Source organism: Acanthopagrus latus, chromosome 5, assembly GCF_904848185.1.
Source record: "Acanthopagrus latus isolate v.2019 chromosome 5, fAcaLat1.1, whole genome shotgun sequence".
In the NCBI taxonomy this organism is placed as follows: domain Eukaryota; kingdom Metazoa; phylum Chordata; class Actinopteri; order Spariformes; family Sparidae; genus Acanthopagrus; species Acanthopagrus latus.
Genome location: NC_051043.1, coordinates 26,119,961 through 26,133,399, shown reverse-complemented (window position 1 = coordinate 26,133,399; position 13,439 = coordinate 26,119,961). Strand labels below are relative to the sequence as shown.

The window sequence follows — 13,439 nt, the reverse complement described above, 5'->3', positions numbered from 1 at the left end:
TTGATGACAGCATTCAGGGCAGGACGTTTATGAGCCGGGCTGTTAGGATCGGTAATTCACTCTGTCAGGAGATCAGAAGAGAGCGGCGGGAGCAGAGAGGAGGATGAACGAGAGGATGGGAGAAGGTTTAGGAGGAGAAAGCACCAGAGGAGCAGAAGAGGGAGGAAACTGTAGGCTTTTTCTGAGACAAAGCTTTTATTCATGGGGAAATGTTCTCTCTCCTTCCCTTCCCCTTCTCTCCATCCACCCACCCTTTTCTCTGGCTATCATGTTTCTTGTGCCAATCAATATTTTATAGCTGTCGCTCCAGAGCAATGAAGGCCCCCCCCATCCTCCCTCCCTCCCTCCGTCCCTCCCTCCAGCTCTCTGAATGACAAATAAGGGTGAGAATGGGTGTTGGGGGGCAAAGTGGAAAGCGGGAGGGGGGCGGGAGGGTGTGAAGAGGTGAGTGGCGGAGAAAGCATGAAGTCACGAGAAATGGCAAGAGTGAAAGAGGGAGAAGCGTGAAGTGGATGAATATGACGCTGGATAAATGGCCGACAGTGGAGGAAGAAAAACTGTCCCACAGATAATGAAATTATGCAGCGAATATGTCTCCCAATTTCCCTGCTCTCACAGAACTAATTACAGAACTAAGAGAGAAAATGTCAGCTTCATGACATCAAAGTGGGGACGCTGCCGACTCATTTTCCCCCTATTTGTGTCTTGTTGTGTTTTTTTTTTGTTTTTTTTTAGCTTCCAGCCCGCAGCGCACTGCTATTCTCCAAGATAAGGACCACAAATACACACACACACACATAGCCAGAGTCAAGGAATGTAAGATTGTGTGTGTGTGTGTGATGACACAATAATGCGTCAACTTTGTAGTATGTTGTTTTGCTTTTTTTTTGTAGCCCTGACACATGTGGGGGGGAGTTAAAAAATGTTCTGTGTGCTACAATTTTCCCATGAGTCACTGCTCCTCCAGGTGAGGCAATCGGCACACGGAGAGAGAGGTCTAGACAGTCTTAATGAAACTGGATGATGATGGAGTGGAGAGGACTTACCGGTTAGGAGGAAACGCACGTGTGTGTGTGCATGTTTTATATACAGTATGTGCTTTGTGTTGCGTTGTGTGTGTCTGTCGGAGAGAGAGAGGAAGAAAAGGCCTCCTCCTCCTCCTCCTCCTCCTCCCACCTGCTCTTGTAATTCCTCTGTGTTTTGGTGACCTTGGCAACCTGGTGACAAAACATTCCCGGGGTCCCTTTGATTGGGGCCACAGGTGGGCGTGAAGTTTGGACGCAGTGAAAAGACGGTGGAGGAGGGCGAGCAGGATGGAGGAGGAGGAGGAGGATGAAGGTCTTGTTGCCCTGACGGCCGGCTGAGGGAGCACTTCTGTCTGTACAGTTCGTCTGTCTGGCTCAACACTCTGATGTCAGCTTAAACAATATTAAGAGACGATATTGATTGACAAGTTGGAAAAGTCTCCGATTGGAATCGATTGCGTTGGAGGAAGGAGTTTTAATTAGACATCGGTTTTTGGTAAATTCGCGCTGTCGACCAATAGCGGCACATCTTGGCAGCGATGACCTTTGAGTGAAAAGACACACTTGAAGAAGAAGAAGCTATCATACCGTATTAGCTGTTTCAGAAACACAGTCTGATGGGGCCTCTGGGACATTTTGTTAATGCCCTTTTCTTTGTACGTTCACAAAAACCCAAACTTCTTTTTTCTTTTATATAAATGTCTGTGATCGCCAGAAGGTTTCCACAAATGGACAAGACAATCAGGTGCTGATTAAAGGTGCATTTTATGGCTCAGCGGAAGAAAATTGTACTCAGTCGAGGTCAGCGGCTTGAGACACGGCAATTATTAGTGATCAAATGAGAGCGACAATGAGAGCGTACACACACGGTTCAGGGTACAACGCTGCTCACTGGTGTGAATCACTGAGGGATAATGAACGACTGAATGAATTTCCTCTCTGATCCTCGCTGTTAAGACCTCAAAGCGAGTCGATAAACTTATCCGAGCTGGAGAAAAACTTCCCTGATTAGCACAGTCACAGTTTTAACCTTCCTTTTATTTTTCTTTCCCCTCCTCTCGCAGTGAGAGACGACGATGACTTCCTCAGTCTGAGCGAGCTCCCGGAGACCTTCCCCTCGGACCCTCCCGAGCCCTTACCTCACTTCCTGTTCGAACCCGAGGAAGGCTACATCGTCAAGAACAAACCCGTCAATCTCTACTGCAAGGCGACGCCCGCCACGCAGATTTACTTCAAGTGCAACAGCGAGTGGGTGCATCAGAAAGACCACACCGTGGAGGAGCGAGTGGACGAAAACTCAGGTGAGTGAAGTCTGACAGACGCACACACGGATCCACACAGAGATTTACTGGAAGTGCAGTAGAGAGAGGATGGGATCAGCAGGTACCAGGAAGAACGGACAGGAAACAAGAGGGGAAGTCAGTGAAGGGACTGTTTGACTTTTTTTCTGTAGAATTCATGACATTTGAAAAAAAAAAGAAAACATTGGCTATAGAAGACACCTTTGACTTTTAAGTGCTTTCTCATGTCAGTTAACACACGGGAGAACTGAAATTACAAAAAAAAAAAAAAACACGGCCTCAACGCGCAGCTCCTGCTTCCACTTGGATGGTTATAAAGTCAAACAAGGATTCATACGACAAAAAAAGTGTCAATCAAACAGATGGAGTGGTTGAAAACAACTCACAATATAGATGCTTTTAATACAGAATTAATTGACATTTAGCAGATGCTTTTTTCCAAAGCTACTTACAGTAATTCATACTTACATACACTGATGGTGGTGGCTGCCATGCAAAGTGCCGAGCACAACACTGGGGGCAGTTTGGGGTTCAGTATCTTGCCCAAGGACACTTTGACATGCAGACCAGGGGAATCGAACTAGTGACCTTCAAATAATACAGTGCTGCCTCTACTCCTGAGCCTCAGCTGCCCCTTAAGAAAGTATCTATGACAGTTGTTACGTTCAAGCGTTATATGTAAGGCTGCAGCTGATGATTATCATCATTGTTGTTGAATCAGCCGGTCATTTTCATGATTAATGGATTAATTGTTCCGTCTATAAATTGTCAAAATGTTCAGTTTCCCAGAGCCCACAGTGACGTCTTCAAATAGCTTCCTTTGTCAAACCAACAGCCCAAAACCCAAACACTCTTTACTTAATATCATAAATGACACAGAAAAGCAGAAAATCCCTTCAATTAAGGATCTGGAACCAGCAAATGCTTTGACAATTTTCCTTGAAAAATGACTGAGAGGATTATTCGTTTATCAAAATAGTTCGCACTTAAAGCAACATAATGGGGAAATTGGCATTTTGTCCGATCTGGCAGCCTCCCCACAGATCCCAGGTCTGTAACAGTTTCTCCTGCCATACAGTAATTTGTCTCCCTACAAGCAAAACTCATTACATCATCACAGTGTTATGTGTTTAAAACTTGTATCTTGAAGTAAATGTGTGTAATGCTGTAAAGTTACAGTGGCTGAGACCAAGACACACCACTCCGCCCTGTTACAAGACACTGAACCAATCGTCCGATATGTTTTTGAGGTACAAAGGCTACATAATGTTGCCTTAATCCTCTCAAATCGACTAATAATTGCAGCTTTAACTAATTGTTCCTGTGGGCAGAACATTCAAAAGTTATTCTCACATATGTAAGGTGCACGGCTGTAAAATAAAACCGAGCCCTTTTTTCATTTTTTTTTCTTCATATTTCCTCCACTCCTGATGATATTTCGCTCTGCGCGTCATAAAATTGTCACAATCCTGGCGTGGAGGCCGACATTTCTCCCAGGTTGTCTCATCGGCACACTGTAAGCAAACAGGTTAAACCGATTATTCAGATGTTCATTCGGCTATTTGTGCGCGGGTCACGTGTTGGCCGTGTGTGTGTGTGTGTGTGTGTGTGTGTGTGTGTGCGCACGCAGCTGTTCCCCACCAGCACCACCGGCGCTGCACCGGGATGTTCACAGGACGGTTTAATAGGATCCGCAGTGTTGTTGTACTGGACCGCCGCCAAACTTCCACACTTGTCACTTGACGGCACATGGTTTTACTCTGCCGGCTAGGTAATGATGAATCATGCTGCTGGGCTTTGGCAGGAAGACAAAGACGTACACAGCCTGCTTTCTTGGACTTCAGGTTGACACGAGTTCAGCTTATGAGGTCTCCACCTGCTTTGTTAATGAGCCCCCGCGTCCCCAGAGCTGGTGATTAAACACGGGCTGAAAACTCCCGAGATGTATTTATATATAGTGGCTGCTGAATGAAAAATACAAGAGGGGTCAACAGTAGCACAAATCGGCATGTTGGTCTTTGGATTGCTGAGCTATTTTTTTCGTTTTTTCTCGAGGCAGGTGAGCAAAGTATACAGTCATATCTCATGGACTCACTCATTTTGATATTTGAGACTGTATATTGCATTGAAATGTGAAAAATGAAGAACTTTTGATTCTGACGCATCGACTTCGCCCACCAAAGGTTGACTTTATGTCTGTGTGTTATTTGGCGTCCTGGTTGCCGCTGCAGCAACTAAAACTCCAAGACGGAGAGAACAGAAGCAACTGAGCGAGCACGGCTTGATGTTTTCCCCTTGATTCAGCTGTCACACATGAATAGCCGAGGATGGGGAGAATAAAACAAAAAAAAAACAACAAAACCTGTGAGGAGTAAACATGAGAGGAGGGAAATAACAGGTACAAATATAGAAAACGCACTCAGAGACGCACGCGGCGGCGGAGAATAGTTTGAAAAGAGGGGAGAGAGAGAGAGGAGAAGATCATGTTCGAGTCTCTGTCTGTCGCTACACTCCTCTTCCATCCCCTCCTTCATCGTCCTCATCGTCATATAGCTTGTTGTGATTCCTTAAACACTTGCCTTTTATCCTCCTTCCATCTCTTCCCCCCGGACTCTCCCCGGCCTTATCTCTCTGAATATTTAATCACTGCTCTTTCTTGTTTTTTGTTTTTTTCTCTCTTTAGCATCTTTCTCTCTTTTCTCTCCCTCTGTGTTTGTTGTCATTTATCATCCGCCGTCTCTCTTCTTCCCTCTCGTGTCATTTTTTTCTAAGCCCGTCCTTTATCTCTTGACAAACTTCAGGTGCCCCGAGGAGGTTTTGCACCTTTTTCATCCAACGCCTCTTTCTTTTTACAACCTATTTGAGTTTTCACATAAGTGAGAAGTGAGAGACGTTCAGCCCGTTTAACATCAGCGTAGTTCCGTAATCAGACGTAATGTATGTGCATCTCCAAAAAAAAAAAAAGGCATCCAGCGCCTCTTTCCTCTTTTTACTCCTCTCTTCCCATCACTGTGCTCATTTGCTGACATCATGCGCAGCTGCTAGTCATTTATTAGTCTCCCATCAGCAGTTCATTTGCTAGCTGCTGGATTCCAGACAGTGCGTGATTGAGAAGAAATTCTGCTCAATTAACGCCCCATGGATTTAGACTCTCATACTGTCTGCGATGGCCACCGCGAGTTTCCAGGCTCAGGATCACTCAGCCTGCCAAATACCTGTCAAAAAAACCCACTATGTACACCATGAAGGCCAGTTAATTCCTGACATTAGTTTCGATTGCAGCCACATTTACCACTGATGTCTTATTTTGTCCACAACTGAAGTTTTTAAGTTAAGTTAAGCGATTCAATTTCACTTTCGAGTTGTGTTTTTGGGTTTAAACAACCCCCAGCCTTTTTTATTAAAACCTTGGATTTGGTTTTCAGTGTCTGGACGGCTTCTTATTCTGCTTTAATTATGCTTCATATCACATCCTAATGTCACTTTAATAAAAGAAAATTGATTGGCCGCGTGCCGCTTTGTACTGCTCCAGGACACTTAATCTCTTAAGCGTACCATAATACATACGTAAAAATATAATGAGTGAGTAAATAAACGGGGGGCGGCATTATGCAATGTTAAGAGCAGCTGAGGCTCGGAGACGTCTGGAACTGGAGCATTTTCCAGGAAAATGGCTCTTAAAGTTTCTTTAAAAAAAAAAGGAAAAGAAAAGTAGAATCTATAATGAACTAAGTTTGCTGCAAATGCACTTTTTTTGTTCTTGAACAGGAACAAGAACAAAAGACAATGAGATTATAAAGAGATTATGAATACTAGATGTACGTTACGCAACAGCGCTCTAGTGAATCACATGGAAAGCTACTGTAGGTCTGCGGCTGTGTGTGTGTGTGTGTGTGTGTGCTGTTTATCTGTGTGAAAACCTAAACTCCGTAAGCTGTTTTCTCCCCTTTTGTTTCCCGCTGCTTCACAGACGCAGTGAGAAGCTATGGGCCCCATACTGCTTTTATTATCTCTGTCTTCTCGCTTACTCTCTCTCTCTCTCTCTCTCTCCCTCTCTGTCCCATCCTCTGTCTTTCTTTCCTTTTTTTTCCCCCCGTCTCTCTTCTCTCTTCCTTTCTCTTCGCTCCATGCTGGTTTGTGCTCTCCTCTAATTTCCACCGACTGACACGGGAGAGAGCGGAGGCAGATAAAACCCTGAGCTTGAGACTGAAAAGGAGTAGGGGATGATGGAGGGATGCTGATGGAGGGGGCCTGTGAGAGGGCTGGAAAGGCCAACAGATATGAGGGAGTCACACTGAGGAGAAAGATGATATGAATCCTGCTGTGCTGTTTTCTTTCTCTCTCGCGCTCTTTCCCCCTGTGTGTTTCATCCCTGTTTGCAGGAACAGCAAAGTCAGCCTAAGCGCAGAAACGCGTCTTTTTCTTTGATCTCGGGCATCAAGATAAAAGAAACAACAAAGCAGAAGTGTACATAAGAAAAGTAAGAGACACAAATGAAACGAGCTCGAAAGTTGTTCTCTGCTAAACAGCTTCTGCGTGTGGTGCCTCGCACCAAAACACATTGAGAAGGCTTCTCTTGTCAAACAGAATGAATAGTTATTTTTTCGTCGCAGGGCAGGACAAGAAAACAAAACACACCAGAGTTACTGAATGAATTAAAGACGGTGTTATGAAAGGAACAATGTGGAGGAAGGGCAGAAACAAAAGGACACCGTCGTATAATGAGACACAAAATTAACACTCCGCAAAGCGTATAATGCATCACATAAAACTTTCCGATGCATCATCAGTCACAGATAATGCCTCGCAGTCATAAAGCATCGTGTATCTCCTAACAGCAGCCATAGGGCTTCAAAAAGTACCACTAATCAGTCGACCTTTATTTCCTGCTTGACACTTTGACACGTTGTGACAAGCCGGAAACGCACCCGCGTAATTAATAACATTAACAATGGCTGCTTTTTTTTCCCATTTAGTGTTCCCTGTCTCCCTGTAGTGTACGCGCCGCCTCGCTGGAAAGGATTAATGAGACACTCGCAGAAAACATGGCGGCCATTAATGTCATCTGTTCCACCTGTGCCGTTCCTGCTATGACAACTCTATAGACTGAATCACAGTGACATCCCACCGGCATCGAAAGTCACCTCCGGGTAGACAAGGCAGTTCATTTCCACCGCAGACATATGTGACATCAGCGAAGTTGTTTATTCCCGTTGTCATTTTTCAGCCATAACTGTAAGCTTACATGATGTTCCTGCTTACTTTATATATCTAAGTTGCTCTGCTAGCATCTCTGATATTGGCCCTGCATTGGATCATCTTAATGTGTCACATGGTGCAGTAAAATGGGCTGTGATGTCACGATTGACCGCTGAGACGTGTTTTAGCGATTGAGATGGAGGTTGTTTCGGGCCAGACCTCCATACAGCAGCTCCAACGTTCAATCACTTCCCCATGAAGACTTGACAAAATGACATCATCTGTGCAAGAAGAGATTTGTCCTCCATCTTTTAAAAATGTCAACACTTGCTTGTTTTTTATGTAACCCATGGAGAAATAATGCAAGCAGCAGATTCAATGAGTGCAAGGCTGTTAATTTACAGTGATGGCAATAAAGCACTAAAAGGATAGGAATACAGTTCCAACCAGTAGGATACTGTTGTTAGCCCTGGAGCTACGCTACCTCCCACAGTGAGTGCTCACAACTGTGTCCCGGCTTCTTTCCTTTCCTTCCTGCTTTCTGTCTCCTGCACTCGAGCAACTTTCACCAGGTGTAGTCTGCTCTAATTGCATTCTGTTAAACCGAAGTGCCTGCACTGCTTTACTTGGGTTACAAGCTAAAGTTACAATTGCATTTTACAAAGTGAGGAAACAGGGAGTGTATTTAGGATCAGCACCCGCTAGAGAGCAAGGCACCGCCTGCCGACTGAAACAACACATTTCAAGATATTTCCTTGACTTCTTATTTAAAAGAGCAACGCCCCCTGATGAGCCGTTAAAAACACCTCTTTTCCTGCATATTGGGCAGGAAAGTGTGAGCTTTCTTGACAGCTCTATAAATTACTTGACATGTAGTCACATCTGGAGGGAGGGTAAGCAAGGTGAAGGTCACAAGCAAAGGATGGTGGGAGCAGAGCGGGGGGTGGTTGGATGGCCGAGGGGTCACTGAGGTCCGCTCCCGACTGGAGTAAACAGGCTCGGTTTTCTAAGAAGCTCCGCTTGCTGTCACGGTATCCTTGAGAAATGCTGTTAACTCGACCTGCTGCTGGGTCTCGACACAGGCCCGGTCCCAGAGCAGGGAAGGGAACATGTGATATAGAACCAAAACAAGAAAAGAAAACACAGGCTGCATTTTTCTGTGGAATAGAATTAGCAGCAGTAGTTGCTAAAGCTAACATCGCCTCCATCCGAATTCATGTGATGAAGCAGCATCATTTGTCTGGATTGCGTATCTTATTGTGAAGGGCATTTCCAGTGTTTGCTTAAGCAACGTGCGTACGACCTCAGTATATCTCCATTAGCCCCGAAGTGTGCTAATAACATATTGTGTACCAGGTTACTTACTTTGTCTCCATTAGCCAAAGTGTGAATGGTTATTAGTCTGCTAGCACTGACCCGTGACTTCACACACACACACGCATACATTATTGGCACACACAGTATTGGCTTGGGTGATTTGTGACCTCTTTCCTCCTTTGCTGCCATCTCACTCGTATTGATTTCCTCTCGTCTTTTCCTTCGTCTCTCCTCCCTTTCTCTTCCTCCTAATGTTTCTCTTCCCCACTCTCTACTTCTTTTCTGGCATCACTCCCGTCCTCTCCCACATTCCACCCCACCTTTAGTTCTCTCTCATCTTTTTTCCTCCGTCTTCTTCTCTCTCCGTCCCTCTCTCTCTTTTATACTGTTCGATTTCAATTATTAACAACCATCAAGATTTATAAAGGAGGTCAATTAGCTTCTGTGCCAGTGACTCCTGGTGTTTGTCTCTATTGATTTTTGCATGTACATACAACTGTGTTTATTGGCTGATTGTGCCTGTGTGTGTGTGTTTGTGCTTCGTTTGTGCATATGGCAGATAATGTTGTATTTTGTGTGTGTGTGTGTGTGTCTGAAAATGCAGTGTTTGTGTTCACCTGTTTTCTTGTTTCCGTGTGTGTGTGTGTGTGTGTGTGTGTGTGTGTGTGTGTGTGTGTTTGTTTGAAATATTCTTTCTCTTGTGTCCTGAAGCGTCCTGGTTCGCTGCCTCTGTCGAGCCACTGGAGGACACAGGTTTGCACGCTCAATGTCGTCCACATGATTACATTCACTCACACACACACACACACGGGAGAGGTATTCGAACATGGACTATAGGAAGGATTGTGATGATCAATCATTGTCAGAGTGGGAGCCATTAAGAGAGTGTACACACACACACACACACACACATATGTGCACTGTCAGTCTACTGCATGTGTTGTAATGTTGGTTACAGACCAGTGACTGTGTTCTGTCGATGTCCTGGATGAGTTCCCTCTGTAGGCGTAGGACTCCGTTAACCCTCGCTCTCTCCCGCTCTCGCGGCACCTCTCATCCAGCCGTCATCTGACTTTTTATAATCCCGTTTTCTCGTTTCTGCCTCCGTCTTTCACTTTCTTCTGTATTATGAATGCGATCTTTCATAGAGGGCTTTTAAGTAATTGAACATGTAAAATGTGAAATGCATTTTTAAAAAGTGGGTCTCAGCCGTCAGGTTTACGACACCCATCACTATTAAAGTTGATCAATAATGTGCCTGCATACTATTTTTTTTTTTATATAGCCGATACACGTGGCTGTTGCAGCGGTCGTACTTTTATTAGGTTTTTCGTGATTATAGACAAATGTGATTATAGAGCAAACACATTATTCATTACAACTCAACTCACCCTGTCAACTTTATCATTCTTTCAAGTTTTAACAACCTGTCTCACTGTATGATCTCTTTGTTTTCCCGCTGACCTCTGTCTCTATGAAAAATGTGGTCATTAGCGGGCATCAAACAGCCCTCATCACATTAGCTGCTTTTAAAATTAGAGACTCCAGTCAGGTAGCAGTGCTTCCTGTAGGAGGTCTGTGGCGAGGCTTCAAAGCATGAATTAAGCCCTGCAGGGTAATAGTGTTTTCACTCGCAGCTCCTCCACAGGGAGGTCACGGCGCCGGATCACTGACCGAACACCGACACTCCTGGAGCTGGCCAGCATTCAGCGAGCTGCTCACAAACACTCCAGCGGGGCAGATGTTTGTAACAAAGGACACCAAACTCATTTACATACAGAGAAAATACTATGATAATCTTAATTCATTGACTCGAAACAGAAAGAGAAGTGGTATGTGTTGCAGGACTGGTGGTTTTCCAGATGGTGACCTCATGTCTTTGTCTCGTGGCACAGATGAAATGATAATAACTAGCCGGATGTTTTCTGTTTCCCCTGAAGGCCCGTCTGTTTGACCTTTCACTGATCACATTTAAACACCACAAAGACTTTGACTGCTCTTCCCCCTCATATATCTTTCCTATTCTAAACCGTCAAGAATCAAACTCGCTTCTGTTTCTCATGTCCTCACGTCTGTCCCCGACTCGCCAGCTTTCCCCTCTACGTATTTTTCTTTCTGGCTCTTGTTCACGTGATTCAAAGGAATCAAGACCTCACACTTTTGTCTACATCGTCGCTGTTTTCACCAGTTTTTTTTTTCTTTATTCAAGTATTTCTGTCAAAGCACAGTGGGAGACGGAGACGAATAGGAAGAAATATATCAAAAGGAGACAGACTTGTATCAGAGGACACCAGAGTCTCCAGCTCCCACTGCCATGGTGAAGATGAACAATTAAATGTACATTCTTCAAACCCCAATTACGAAAAACCATGAATCAGATGGTTGAGATTTAAGATGTATCACCATAATGTCCTGAACAACACAGGGACATGTTCCTACATGTTTCTAATCAAGAACAAATCCAGTTAATTAAATTAAAAATCACCTCAGTGGAAACCTTCCTGCCATCATGTGTTTCCTCACACTTGATAACAAAACAGCTCCTGTAAGCTTCCGATGACGCATCACATCCACTTTAGTTCTGACAAATGCAGTTTGAGCCTTTTCATAAATAAACTTTCTCCAGACTTGTTCTGAGGGGGATCGCGGTGCGTATTCAGATGAAAATTCAGTGTTCTCTTTTATAATCGGGGTCTTACTTGCAGCATTTGGGCCATCGAATCCCGTTTGGTGTGATAGTAATTTACCGTGTAGGTTAATTGTGGGGATCTGTGGACGTGGCCACTCTGCTGACACCAGAGTCGAGGCGAGCGACATCAGGTGTTTCTCGGTTTTAGTCCGCAATTATCTCGCAGTGGTCGGTGATTATCAGGACCTTTCTGTTGTAGATTTACACTCTGCTGGGGAATAAAAAAAAAAAACCCTCCCCATCACATTTAGCTAGAAGTATTTGTGGGCAAGTATTACAACCAGCTTCATATTTATCTGCCTAAATCTGCATTTTTGTATTTTATTAAATTTTTTTGTCCAGACTTGACAAAGCGTCGTCCTCACTCTCTTGTACTTTTCCTCCCTCGCTGACAAGTAAACTTTGTTATGAGGATTGACAGTTTAGGACGAGGAGAAATATCTGGGGCTCGCTCGGCTTTTGTGAGTGATAGAACTGTTTGTGACAGTCTCCACTTGTCTTGATACTTGTCGTCCATTTTTCATCTACTTCTCCCCCCCCACCACCACCACCTCCCTCCCCCCAGCTGACAGTTTGTGGTTTTTGTGGATGTGAAGCGCTGTCGTTCTACAAAGACCCAGAGCTCTGTATCTGCAAAAGAAATAAGACGCTGAGTGATCTGGGACTTTTCTAAGCCTCAGGTAATTCAGTCGCTTTCTGCCTGGCAACACTGGCTTTGTTGGCTTTGCATTAGCAAACAAAGGGAACGACTCGGGGTTCACTGGTTTCAACAGCACAGATCCACCGACGTCTATCTTTATCTTCCTTGTGCGTTCCAACTCTGTTTCTTTCTGACGTGTTTTCTGCATTGACAACGAGAGATGTAGATCGGAGTGGATTTGTGACACGTCAAGAGTTTGACAGATTCCTTTAGCTGTTCTGATTTCTCCACACTTACTTTCAGTCCCCGGCGGATGTTAAAAAAAAGACAAAAAAAACCACACATATGACACTGTAGGATGAAACGTTACACCGGAGTGAGTGACAGCCCTTCTGGCATCAGATGGCATTTTCATGTAAACAGAGCGGGACTGGTGGAAATAAAGTTGTGTGAACACAACAAGTAAACAAATGTTTATCTCCACAAAGGCAGACACATTAATGTTGCAACAATAACTTTGAACATTTAATGTGATATTTACTGCTGAACTGTCATCGGTTTGGGCTTTTTTCAGGTGGGTGGTGGGAGCACTGGGACACAGAGATGCATAGCCAGAAGGAATGAGGTTACACCTGCCTGCCCTGCTTTCACAGTGATGCTTCCCCCGGTAGAAAGTCTTTGCGTATTCCCCACAATGGCCTTAGAACCCAGATTATGTGAAGACACGGCCAAGAAGTCAGAGAGAAATCTAGCTGTGTTCACCAGCTTTCTGTCTCGTTTATATTGTAGTGACCTGTAGGATAATTGGGTTCTCAAGCTGATTGAGGCTCCACAAGCATGCGCTATGTTTTGATTTATGTGAAGAAAACATGATTAGTTTGATATGTTGTGGTGTATATTGTTAGATAGTTGCACAACACGAACGGTGTTTCGATCTCAGAGGGTTGAAAAAACATTTATTAATTTCATCCGTGTTTTTTCTAAGATCACTGAAGTGAGTGAAGACCCATTTGACAACTCCTCTTTCCTTGTTATTCTGGCCTTCCCTGCACAAAACCAGCAGCGATGGATCTTTTTGGATTCAGCCTTCAGCCTCTCAGAGAAACTGAACACATTTCATCATTGCAATCATTGTTTTCCCCCGCTGTGAAACCAGCCCGGCTCTCCCTGATGTTCTCTGTTTCTCTCTCTCTACGTCCTGTTCTTGTTTTTGTTTTCCCTCTTTCTTCTTGTTTTCTCATATCTCTGTAACCCACCTCAGCTCCCCC

General features: G+C 44.4%; 1 protein-coding gene across 12 annotated transcripts in view; it reads left to right on the top strand.

Moving 5' to 3' along the window:
• LOC119019449 (netrin receptor UNC5C-like) overlaps positions 1–13,439 on the top strand; it is a 371,539-nt gene that overhangs the window by 264,974 nt on the left and 93,126 nt on the right. For all 12 annotated transcript variants that reach the window (XM_037098023.1, XM_037098026.1, XM_037098024.1 and 9 more), the window contains one exon: positions 2,090–2,326. In XM_037098023.1, coding sequence (XP_036953918.1) covers positions 2,090–2,326 — 237 coding nt within the window. The remainder of the gene's footprint in view (positions 1–2,089; positions 2,327–13,439) is intronic.